The 13021-nt window shown below is 43.6% G+C and overlaps 1 protein-coding gene across 3 annotated transcripts in view; it reads right to left on the reverse strand.

Moving 5' to 3' along the window:
- nf1a (neurofibromin 1a) overlaps window positions 1–13021 on the reverse strand; it is a 60570-nt gene that overhangs the window by 47169 nt on the left and 380 nt on the right. For all 3 annotated transcript variants that reach the window (XM_071472052.1, XM_071472053.1, XM_071472054.1), the window contains exons 2-18: window positions 8813–8956; window positions 8372–8455; window positions 6902–7092; window positions 6175–6281; window positions 5873–5940; window positions 5713–5788; window positions 4333–4490; window positions 3753–3926; window positions 3010–3138; window positions 2833–2907; window positions 2614–2745; window positions 2340–2477; window positions 2048–2161; window positions 1370–1449; window positions 1055–1178; window positions 638–884; window positions 42–115 (exon numbers count right to left, since the gene is read on the reverse strand). In XM_071472052.1, coding sequence (XP_071328153.1) covers window positions 42–115; window positions 638–884; window positions 1055–1178; window positions 1370–1449; window positions 2048–2161; window positions 2340–2477; window positions 2614–2745; window positions 2833–2907; window positions 3010–3138; window positions 3753–3926; window positions 4333–4490; window positions 5713–5788; window positions 5873–5940; window positions 6175–6281; window positions 6902–7092; window positions 8372–8455; window positions 8813–8956 — 2115 coding nt within the window. The remainder of the gene's footprint in view (window positions 1–41; window positions 116–637; window positions 885–1054; window positions 1179–1369; window positions 1450–2047; window positions 2162–2339; window positions 2478–2613; window positions 2746–2832; window positions 2908–3009; window positions 3139–3752; window positions 3927–4332; window positions 4491–5712; window positions 5789–5872; window positions 5941–6174; window positions 6282–6901; window positions 7093–8371; window positions 8456–8812; window positions 8957–13021) is intronic.

The following is a 13021-nucleotide window of genomic DNA, read 5'->3' on the forward strand; positions in this document are numbered from 1 at the left end:
TGACTAACAGTAAAACCACAGGAATCTGAACTGAATATTACCTCAATATTTCCTGGTGTGGGGTGCTCGATCCTCCTCAACAAGGCCATCACCCTCTTCTGTAAGGTGGACCGGCCTGAGGACACAAGATCCACAGTGTGAAGAGAAACACTAACACCTGTGTAATCTCCACAGGAGACATGAGCTCTGCTCTGGCAGACATGAGGACTGCACCATACTTTTTATTTCCATAACAATCATTTAAGGAAAATCATATGTGAGTTTGACACTTGAGGACGGTTCTTACATTCATCTACTGAAAGTGATAAGTTTCTCTGAAATGAAATATATTTACATGTTTATAGAGTCTAGTAAATTAATACATGATAACATGATGTTTTTATTTGTTTTGTTTATATTAAAAAGTGAATAATTCATGATTTTCATGGCATTTTGTGTTATTTTCTTGTTTTTTTTTTTAATCGGAAAGTCAAGTTATTTATTTGTAGGCGTCACATCACTCAGTGGCCTCTGTACCACTAAAAGACAAATGACCTTCCCCTAAGATTAAGAAATTCCAGGCGTGGACACAACGTCATACTGAAGCCGCTATACTTTATGAGCTCAGGTTTCAGAGGGCGGGGCCAGCAGCTCTCACCTGTTCCCATCATGTTGCTGACAGAGGCCAGTTCACTGAAGGTGGCATAGTTGGGTAGCATGTTCTGGACGGGCACCTCATCGGCGGCGCTGCGGATGTCGGCCTCCTCACAGAGGTGGCGGAAACACGACATGGCCACGAGCACGGCCTCAGTGTCTGGACTCCACAGGAACATGTAGAGACACACCTCCAGCTTGGTCTGCGCCTGCCGGCACATCGGGATCCCTCCACCCATCGTGGCACACTCCTGCAGCAGCGAGGACCAAACACAGTTTATACAGCTGCTCTCGCTGACAGGGAGCTACAGCTGATCTATCCCCCTCTGAGCATTCACACAGGTAACTAGCAACAGGTGATTCACAGGTGATTAACAGGTGACTAACAGGTGACTAACATAGCTGAGGAAGAGGTCCGCACCTTGTTCTTGAGCAGAAACTTGTTCCTGCAGATGAGGATCTCCCTCAGCCATTTAAGAACCTCTGTCCCATTCACCATCTGCTGGCCAATCAGCTTCCGGCAGATGAGGAAGAGCACCTGTGAACTGAGGACATGAAGGAGAAGGTCAACGTTGAGTTCAGAACATCAGAGATCTGGGATCAGGTCTGAACCACTGGTTTCAATCCAAAAATCTCGTTCGACACAAAATGTGAAAGTTGATGATGTCATCAAAACTAAATATTAAAAAGTGTCCCAGCTGACTGCTGACTGATGACTATCAGATCTGTTGAGTACCTGATGTCCCAGAATGTCTCTATGGGGGCGTCTGGGTTCCACAGCTCTATGGTCTCTGGCTGGTGAAGAACTAACAGAGCCTGAGAGGAGGAAGAGAAGAAAGAGAAGGAGACAGAGATCTGTTAGAGTTTAATCATGTTAATGCAAAAACAACAAAAATTAAGCATGTTTATTTTTGGACTCAAACTTCATCAGTGTAATAGATCATGTAGGAGAATCAGAGTGTATTTCATCATATTGTAGAAGCAGCCTCCTGCTGCTGCGAATATAAACAACATTGATCATAATCCACAGCTCAACAACAACAGAGTCTCTAGCACTAACAGAGTCATGTCACATCAGTCTGCTGACAGCAGTATTTACACTTAGCTTCACTGTGCCTGTTTTCAGTGGAACTTAATGGTGAAACTAAAATTTCCTACACAGTTGTTTCACATTAAAGCTATTCCAGCAGTGCCATTCCTGATAGGCTTTTCATCTGAAACATCTGCACGACCTGTATTGCTTCAGTTTTTACCTTTAATCAGCCCAGTGAAGTGTAATTAGAGTCTAATGAGTCTGATTACATGAGTAATGTCTTTGATGTCTGAATATTATGCTTTTAATGTGAAAATCTGAAATCTACACGCGGTCATCGCTGCCACAGAGCTAGGAGCATGAGTGGGCGTGGTCTCTGACCTCCATGGCTTCCTGTGAGAGCTGGGTGGTGTTGGTTAGAGGCACCAGCTGCACCAGGCCAGTGATGAGCTCCGCTGTGCTGCTCTGCATCTCTGGAGCCTGTTTGACTGGGTTCTGACACACAACAACACAACAACAACAGCACACAAGTTCAACAGGTATCATTCCTGTAATAAGAATATTTAAAATATGCATGAGTGCATCAAACCTGTGTGGACCCTGCATCTGACCTGACCCTGGGTCTAAACCTGACCCTGGGTCTAATCCTGACCCTGGGTCTTGTCAGACTCACATGTAACATGAGTTTTGGGTCAGCGTGGATGAGTTTGACCAGAGCGAGCAGGAGGCACTTGTAGCTTCGAGTGTCCAGGTCTGTGGTTTTCTCTTTGAACTTAAGGCTGGTGGTCATCTTCCCTTTGAACGTCAGACTCTGTGGGAGGAGACAATGGGGGGGGGCGGGGGTCCAGAAGACATGTAGATAGTTATACAGATGAAGGTCAGGTCCATCTGATGAAGGTGCACTGATACCTGTATTATCTGTCACCTGCATTAACATCCACACTCACCGGTGTCATGCGTAGTGGAGCATGGGTGGCGGCTCCCTGGATCACCCGGTTGAGGGTATCTGAGAACATGAAGCGCAGCTCTCCAGAGTAGCAGTAAACTGCATCGATCTTTGGCCACCAGTCCAGGTGGGACTGCAGGACGACGACACAGGAAGTGACACGTTAAACCGTGAACTGTTATTGTTAAACTGTTGTTCTGTGATGAAGACTGTGACTTACATTGGTGATTATTCTGTGCAACGAGTTGACCAGGACAAAGTGAAAGGTGGAGGGGGATGAGGAGGCCAGACAGACCTGCAGGACACAGAGAAGAGTCAGAGCTGCTGATGAACCCGCTGCCCGCTGTGAATTATGGGAAACATTACTAACAAATAACATCAAGTCTCCTCTGTCCACCTTAAAGTGCTGGTTGTTGTGAGGATTGATGCGGAAACAGGATACGAAGCAGTCCATCATGAGCTCCACGTCAGCGTTCTGGCTGCCTGCCCCCCTCCAGAAGGGTTTGGCTGGATTGAATAGCAGAGCCTGGTGGGACAGGGGGGGTCACTTCAGGTCATTCTACAGCAGGTCTGCTGAGACAGACTCTAAACTGTGGTCTTTTAACACTAGTGTAAAACTTCCTTATACAGTACAATGCATCTGCTTTAAACTTAGTATTGATATCTGATCACATTCAGTGTTCAGGAGAACAGTGGAACTACTTCAACAGAACGACCTGATGGATTACTTATCACCACACAGACGTATTTCAGAGTAGAAAACACCTTCACCTTCCTCTTTCACTTTCAACACTAAAGATTAATTCTAACAAGAGAAGGAGCAGAGCTGTGGGTGAAACCTCTGATCACAGTCAATCAATATTCTATACAGCTGATCAATATTCTATACAGAACTCTATAAACAACCTGCTGCTTAAATAACAACAAGTCACCTTCAGTCTTTTCACACATGCCAACATATGACAAAGATTTTAACTGGTGTATTCTCTGCAGCTGGAGCAGCAGGTGTGTTACCTGAGTGCAGTTTATTTGATCTGAACATTGGTTTGTAACGATCAGTCTGATCAGTTTGGCCGATGATGTCACTGGTGGAGTGAACAAACTGAAGAAAACACCTCATGATGAGAGAAAAGCTCAGACCTTCAGATCCATGACGATGGACTGGACCAGGAGAAAAATGGTGGAGTGATCCTCCCAGTTGATGTAGGTGGAGGCTTTACACAGTTTGACACAGGCGATGGCGGCACTCTCTGTCAGCTGTTTGCTGCTTCCCTGTCCTGATAAGGCTTTCCTCAGACTGTCCATGAAGAGTTTCTGTGGACACAACGAGACAGGGGGAGTGTGAGAGTAAGTGTGTGTGTGTGTGTGTGTGTGTGTGTGTGTGTGTGTGTACTTGTACTTGCTACATAGTAAGGATCAAAAAAAGTATTTTACTAACAAAGTGAGGACATTTTGGGAAAGTGAGGACATTTTGGCCGGTCCTCACTTTTTGAGACACCTTCAAATCACATTTTGAGGGTTAAGACTTGGTTTTAGAGTTATGGTTAGAATTAGGTTTAGGTTAAGGTTAGGGTCAGGATTAGGGTTAGGCACTCAGTTGTGATGGTTAAGGTTAGGGTAAGGGGCTAGGGAATGCATTATGTCATTGAGTGCCCTCACAAAGATAGAAGTACAAGTATGTGTGTGTGTGTGTGTGTGTGTGTGTGTGTGTTCCTCACACCTTGTTGGCCTTGCTGTCTTCCACAGTGTCTTTGGAGATGGTGTGTGTGATCTCTGGACAGAGGATGAGGAGGATGATCTGCAGTGGCCACACAGCTGCCTTCCTCTTGGCACTCTCTGCAAAGCTGTCGACCAGGTCAAACAACTTCTCTGCAGCTTCTGAACACACACGCACACAGAGACCATAAATCATATGATCAGCTGATCAGTATTTCCAACTGCTCCAAACTCTTCATGCTCTGTGAAACGTTTTCACATCAAGGACCTGAACTGACTCAGACCTCGTCTGAGTTTGATTTTTAGATGTTTTATTACAGAAACTGTTTAAACCCGAACAAAATCACTTTATTCATTCTGTCACTGTGTTACTTATAAATGGAATAACAGTGATAATTAATTATTCTCCTTTTTGCTGAGGACCCCCAGGAACCCCCCCAAGTCCCCCTGGAGGTCCCTGGACCCCGCTTTGAGAACCAATGATCTAATTTAACCAGGTCTGTCACAGGCTGTAAGAAAACATATTAAACTTTAGCAAGATGATTATTTCCTGAGCTGTCACTGAGAATCTGGTTCACTGAGAATCTGGTTCCAGGTTTAAAAGTCTCAGAATTAGTGTCAGATGTTTTGTTGTGTTGATGTTGTGTTGATGCTATGATGATGTTGTGTTTTCTGGATGGTTCCATGTTCTTCAGGTTCTCTCATTCAACCAGTCTAAAGTCGTGGATCTTTAAATAGCCTTAGTCTGACTGACCTTTCTGCTAAGAAATTATCTATACGTTACAGGATGGTCAAAATGGAACAGGTACTAAATCATTTTGAGGTTTGTATCACTGTTCTTAAAAATAATAAAATTTAAGTAACAAAAAATACAGTCTCAGTGTCAACCTTGATCAGTTTACTTTGAGCTTGTTTTCCTGTGAAAAAAAAACCTTTGATATTCTGTTTTTGGCCTTATTATTATCGTCTGCATTTGCACAGTCACCTCTTTAGTTTTCATGCTGACAGACGACTCCACCTCAATCTGAACTCTCAACAATCAACTCTGAGTCATGGGTGAGCTCTTTATCTCCAACACAGTTCTTTCTATACAGATGAAAAACCTGAGATGTGGCTCTTTGATGTTATGTCCATCATTTTAATTCACAGAGCCTGAAGACCTATAAAGACTTTCTTTCATTGAATTCAGTGTTTTTAGGCTAAAAATAAACCAGAGCCTTCAAGTTTAATTACCGATGACAAGCTCAGAGCGTTTCTACTGTTTGATAAAACCTGCTTCATCAAATCAAACCATCAGCAGAACCTGAGATTTTGACAATCTGACTGAATCTTAGTCCAAACAGTCAAAGGTAAATGTGACAGACTGGTTTGTCTCAGTTCATACCTGCCATGTCTGCCTGCGGTCTCTGGTAGAGCATGGTGAATTCATCAGGGTAGTTCTCCACCCAGTTCCAGAAGGCCTGCGGAGAACAGCAGAACAACAACAGGTAGAGTCAGTAAGAGTTAATCAGTCCTGGACAGGATGAACCCAGAAAAACAGTCACCTTCTCTAAACTGTTGATGACTGCGAGCTGGGCGGGCTTCTTCAGAGCTCTGAACTTCAGCACTGTTTCTGAGAGAAAACAAACACAACAGAATCAACACAAACATCATACACACTGGTTCAACCTCAGTGTCTTCAGAACTGACCCTGTTCTCTCCCAGCACTGAGGATGGTGGGTGTGTTCACCCAGCACTGTCACAGTCTCATGCGATTCTCATTGTTTCAATAACACAGTAATGTGTGTCTGTAGTGTGTCTGTAGTGTGCATTAAGCAGTGAAGCTGCAACAACATGAACAGTGAACCTTGTAGCAGCCTCTTCAGCTTGGAACAGTCCACATTGATGTACTGCATCAGCTCTATGTCATGAACGTCCACGTTGTCCTCGGAGCAAACCGTCAGCTCCTGGAGCCTGAACACACAGATAGCACAGGTCAACAATCACAGGTCAACAATCACAGGTGAGCACATCAAGACATGAACTCAGGTATTTTTACACACCAGAGCTTCAGAAGACAGTCCCACTGAAAACATTCATATGAATTATTGTTAATAAAGTATTTTATCTATCTATCATCTTTCATTTCTGCAACATCACACACTTCCTGTTCTTCCAGCATCTGTTAATAATGAGCTTTTACACATTTAATCAAAATGTGTTCTTACATTTTACACAACTGTCAGTCTGTTTGTGTCAGTGTGTGTCAGTGTGCGTCAATCAGTGTGTGTCAGTCAGCGCGTGTGTCTGTGTGTGTGTCTCCAGCTGAGGGTCTGGAGCCTCTAACGACATTGTGTCCTATCTCTAACTAAAGACGTCGTCTCTGATAAACTGATGTTTGATCCTGAACAGAGGCTGAAAAATGTAAAAACATTTCAGCATTTATCTCAAAATGATAAGAATTTAGACCAAACTCTTCTATTTAAAGCCCAGGATAAAATTAAAAAATGTTGCACTGGAACCTGGTCTTGCTAAGAGACAGATCATCCTTGAGAAGACCACATGCGACAGACTAGGTACAGTAAGAGCACCACCTTGTGGAGATGCGGCTGAAGACGGCATTGAAGTTGTTGCAGCTCAGAGAAAAGAGGACGGCCGAGGCTGAGGCCCGGAGCTCAGCGGCGTGATGGTGGCCCTCACGGTACGTATAGATGAAATGGCAGATCTCTGGCAGCAGCTGTTTGACCAGCATGGTCTCATCCAGACGTAAGCAGTCCTTAGATTGCTGAGGGGGGACAACAGAGAGGAGGGACAGTCAGGGACCAGGTCTGGTTGATCCTCCATGATGAAAGTGAGGAGGGTCTCAGTGGAGATGAAGATGATAGATCTGTTACTGAGTAGAGTCCTCACAACACCTGAAGAACCACACTGACCTCACTCAGCACGGTCACTGATCTGAAACATGACAGTCTGTACATGTTACACTGAATCTGATCTAAAGACAACTGAAGTACAACTTGACAGTGATGGAGACACAGAGCAGTACAACCAGACACTGGTACAACCTCCTTGACTGTCGACCAGCTGACTTCACTGCAGCCAGTCAGGAGAGAGGACTTTCTAACTACACTGTGTGCAGAACACACTTTCTTCATTTCACTGACTCTGTGAAAATGAGTAATAATATGTCTCTTAACTGTGGGTTATGAAAAAAGTCAGCAAAAATATTTATAAAAAGTACCTGAGGTTAAAAGGCTGGAACCACAAAAAGTCAATTATTCAGGAGAAACTGGGGGTACAGCCATAGTAGCCATGGCAACAACATTAACTGCTCCAAGATAACTGTGGTGACACCAGAACCACCACAGGTTAAACACAGCTCTGTTATCAGAGCAGTGACACATCCTGACTCATCAGGACCTCATCATGTTCTTTCAATTACAGATCTTCATCTCAAACATCGTAAACCATTGTGGTTCCTGTGCAGAGCCACAGGACCGGGAGCAGGCCCGATCCTCATGGGTTTCTGATGAATCAGTGTTTGCTACATAAACTTCTGTTTATTTTACTTTCAGCCTTACAAACATATCAAAAATACTCTAATGTAGGTTTACTGTAGACCAAGTATGGGCTACAGTGTCATCCAGCCCTGATGGTGACAGGTGCAGACTGGCACAAGGTTTTGACAAAAACCCAACGGCAGCAGGACTATCATCTGCTCTCATGGATCCGGAATCTATTCCGGTGTAACCACTAATACAGAGCGGTACCTGGCTTCTATCTGACAGTGAATGACAAAAACCTGTACATGAAGCTAAAAACAGTTCTCATCAGATGCTAGACTACCACCAAAAACCTGCAAATGTAATCCGGACCTACTGGTTCATGAGAATCCTCCCAGAGACACGGAAAGCTTGATGGATGGAGGATAAGTACATTAACAGAGGTTTGTGTCTGGATGAGTACAACACAGCAGCACAGACACTCAGTCACTTCAGGGTTTGATTTCAGAGGCTACACCAGGACTGGAGGTAACAACCTACTGCACAGAGAGGGAGACTCACCCCAGCCAGGCACTTCTCCAGTGTGTCCAGGATGATGAGTTGGGAGAGGTAGAGGTTCTTCTCAGAAGCTTCTCCAAATATCCGCTATGAAAACAATCAGACCAAACATCAGTCACTCAAAATTGTAATGAGACTGGGAGGGGGGGGGGGGGGGTCACTTCATGACATCCCACTGTGACATCATGATACTAGGAAGATAATGTCATGACATCACACTGATGATCGAGAGAGAATACAGTCACAAGAAGGGTTGGAGGGACTAGGGGGCGGGAGGAACTAGAGGGGATGGATGGACTAGAGTCACTGAGTGATTGAAGGGACTAGAGGGACTAAAGGACTGGAAGGACTAGAGGGACTGGAGGGACTAGAGGGGCTGGAGGGACTAAAGGACTGGAGGGACTAAACCACAGTGTCCCACAGGAGACGAAGAAGCCCACTCACCATGTTGTTGACATTTTTGAGGATGGTGGTTAAGCCGCTGATGACGAGGGAGAACTTGTACTTGGAGATGTTGATCAGACACTCCTTGTTGTGCTCAGTGCTGACTTTGGTGTGAGTGTTCTGGTGTCCGACTTTAATGGGAAGCTGAAAGAAAAGACAAGAGAGGATGACGATGATGATGAAATCAGGACACACTGTTGTCCATTCATGTTTTATAACACTGTGTGACTACTTTTATTGTGCTGCGCTTATCAGACTCTAGTAATCACATTTAGATCAAGTTCACCAAACATCAATGTGGATGACTGTACTCCACTGTGCTCCACCCTGCTTCCAGTGTTCCCAGTGTGTACATTGGAGGTCCAAACCTCTAAACCAGTGTTTCTCAGACTTTTTCAGACCAAGGACCAAATAACAACGAAAAACAAAACCACCTAACAATATGAAAATATAGGGCTATACACCTATAGGGTTTACTACTTCAGTTGTATTGTGGTAAGCTTGCTGAGAAAAATGTCACGTGGGAAAGACTTTTTTCTTTCATTTATCAGGCATTTTAACACCTAGTTAGGATAAAACAATAAAGAGACACCAACCAGGAGTCAAACAGAGAACCTACCACTCAAGGTATGGTAACAATAAGGTGTGGTAACCACTCTGCTTCTGAGTCGCCCCATTCTGAGGCAGCATTTTAACCAGCGACAAGACAAGCCATTACAGATACACTCAGTGTCCACTTTATTAGGTACACCTCACTCAGACTGAGTCAGGCTGATCAGTCCTGTAATAAATCCTCCATCATGATGTTCAGTAGGTGTTGACACTGCTGCTCCAGCTGTGGAGATGCTGACAGCTGGAGGTGTAAGCATGACTGGAAAACAGAAATAGAAAAAAAAGGTTTGTTGTAGATTTGTTTGCCAGTCGCCTTTGGCAGGTCTTAGATGTAACTTGTCACATGGTCACATGTCCCACTGTCAGTGCAGTTAATGGTACATCGCAGTTAGAGTATTCAATCTTCTCTGACAATAACTTATTTCATGGACCATTTGGGATTATTGTGTAAGTGGACGTTGGGTAAAAAATGTGGAGGAGGTAAACCTGCTATCACTCTCTTATTTATCAATTTTTTCTCAAAGTTTTTTTAATGTCAGGATCAAATTAGACAACAAGCTCTTTGTTATGTGTTAACTTCCACATTCATGTTTTCTATTATAGTAATCTGTTCAAAACAATAGTGTTGCAGTTAATCAATTATTTTAATAATCTTTTTTATTAATCTATATGCAGTACATATGAGAAAACAAAGTAATCTTAATTAAAGTAATGTTAAAGTACTGCATCAATAAGAACTATCAGTAAAAGTAGTAGTACTGTAAAAATCTCAATGACACCATCAGTTTCTATGATTCTGTCGTTCTTTTACACGTGATTCTGTCATACACTCACTTGATTCTGTCGTTCAATCGCATGATTCTGTTGTTCTTTGACACATGATTCTGTCGTTCACTCGCATGATTCTGTCGTTCACTGACACGTGATTCTGTCGTTCACTCACATGATTCTGTCGTTCACTCACTTGATTCTGTCGTTCACTGACACGTGATTCTGTCGTTCACTGACACGTGATTCTGTCGTTCACTGACACGTGATTCTGTCGTTCACTCGCGTGATTCTGTCGTTCACTGACACGTGATTCTGTCGTTCACTCGCGTGATTCTGTCGTTCACTGACACGTGATTCTGTCGTTCACTCGCGTGATTCTGTCGTTCACTGACACGTGATTCTGTCGTTCACTCGCGTGATTCTGTCGTTCTTTAACACATGATTCTGTCGTTGACACATGATTCTGTCGTTCACTCACTTGATTCTGTCGTTCAATTGCGTGATTCTGTTGTTCTTTGACACGTGATTCTGTCATTCACTCACTTGATTCTGTCGTTTACTGACACGTGATTCTGTTGTCCACTCGCGACATTCTGTTGTTCACTGACACGTGATTCTGTTGTTCACTGACATGTGATTCTGTCATTCTGTTAAGCCGTTTTTTCTTTTTAAACTGTAGGTTACACAAAACCAAAGACAGATCCAGAATCTCAATTCATGTACTTCAGACCCCGTTCACAAGAACAGCAACATGCAGTGTTCAGAGTACTCAAGTGAACTACTGAGTACACAGTGTACTACATATCAGTGAAACAAAACCATTAATGAATAAAGCACTGAGCAGGTTAATCAATGACGATGGTTGGTAATGACTGATAATGACTGGTAATGGTTGGTAATAGTTAGTTATCAGTAACCTCTGCAGCTGTACTTAGGAATCAGTTGAACAGTGAGTCAACAGTTCACATTCCTCTCATTGTGTCACAAACAGTGACATCATAAACAGGAAGTGGGGCACAGTGGACTCTTCAGGGCTGTCTCCTATCTCGATCTGGATCCGTGTCCTCAGACCCTGCACCTGTTTTATTTGATGCAGGTCTACAACAGTGATGAGAGGAACTAAGAGAACCACAGTCATTCTGCCTGTATTTTACACCTGCTCCTTGACCCTGAACCACATGATCCAGATCCAGACTGACCCTCTAAATAAAGGTCCTTCATCAGGGTTCACTTGAAAACCTGATTCACCTTATTCTGAACAAAGAATAAAAGTATGAAGGAAAACCAGTGGTGATGATAAGCAACAGAATGAATGGAGGAATTAACCAATCAAAAATAATAATACTTTTCGTGACTTCAAGACATTTGACCTCTGGTTGAAGCGTCATTCTTTCTGACAGAAGAGAGTTTGGCTCTGTGTGGGTTTGACAGATCACATGACCAAAAACAAAACTATCACCATGACAACCGAGCAAATCCATCCACTACAAAAGGCCACAAGAAGTTTCTCAAAGATCCAATAAGTGGAATTTTTTATGACAATTTGACAAATATTTAAATTATATTACTATTGATCTGATTTTCATCTTAAGTCATGACTGTACAGCCATACACACACACTTAAATATATGGCACTGCATCACAATCAGTACTATTTTTTCAATTCTTCTATCTATTGATCGATAAAACATCTGAATCCAAACCATAAGCATGAAGTGACATCATCAATCAGCTGTATTTTTATGAATAGAGAGCTCCTCAGTCACTAAACTGGACTGTGCACTATAAAGCTGTGTTATGCAGAGAAACTGAATATACCTCGGTTAGTAGGTAATGACCAGATCATTTCAAATATTAACTAGTGTCATTGGTGGTTATTTAGCATCAGTTTCAAACACATCAGTTTCAAACACATGACCCTGAGAAACTAAAACAAAGCAACTGAGCGCTGTAGTTGGGGCTTAGGACAACAGTAACCAAGAGGAGGGTGTAACACCTAAAGCCACTTTCTTCTGACTACTTATCCAAGCTGAGCCGCTAAACCTGACTACAATCCACGATCTGTGGCAGCTCAGACCAGATTCAAAGGCTGAACAAGACCAAATGACTTTTAAATGTCTAAACCCCCCCCCCCCCTACACACACACACACACACACACACACAGGACCCCCAGACTGAAGAGACACAAAACTACTACAAATTGTGTCCTGTTTGTGGTCGTTCTGTGTCTGTTTTAGTCGTTTTGTGTCTGTTTGTGTCTTTTTGTGGTCGTTCTGTCTTTTAGTGTTCGTTAGTGGTCTTTTTGTGTGTTTTTGTTGTCATTTTGTTTCTCTTCGTGGTAGTTTTGTGTGTCTTTGTGGTTGTCACATGTCTCTTTAAACCGAGCCCTATGATTTACAGTCAAGAAAATCTAACAGCGACTTCAAACAGAGGCTCTGGCCCAGGAGCCCGGACCCCTGACCTCTCGGGCCCCTGGGCCTGTGCCCTGTAGGCCGGTTAGTCCTTCCACGGTGCTAACCCAGCCGCATCTTATTTGTTTACATTGGACAGCTAGGCCTGCTAACGTTAGCTCCCTGGCTGCGGTGAAGGAGCCGTCAGCCGCGGACCTGAACCGACACACAGACGTGTGTTCAGGGTGAAGCCCCGGACATGTTGTGTTGTTGTGTTGTTGTGTTGCCGAGCAGCTGACCGGCTCGCTCCGCTCAAAGCCCGGGACAGATGTGGATAAATGTGCTAACTGACGGTGGAGACGGCGCTAGCTGGAAATACCTCCTCCTCGGTGTTTTACAGCTGGACAAATAGTACCGACACATTTAAGAGCAAAA

This window comes from Trachinotus anak, unplaced genomic scaffold (assembly GCF_046630095.1).
Source record: "Trachinotus anak isolate AG129_WGS33_773 ecotype Australia unplaced genomic scaffold, CSIRO_AGI_Tana_v1 ptg000034l, whole genome shotgun sequence".
Lineage (NCBI taxonomy): Eukaryota > Metazoa > Chordata > Actinopteri > Carangiformes > Carangidae > Trachinotus > Trachinotus anak.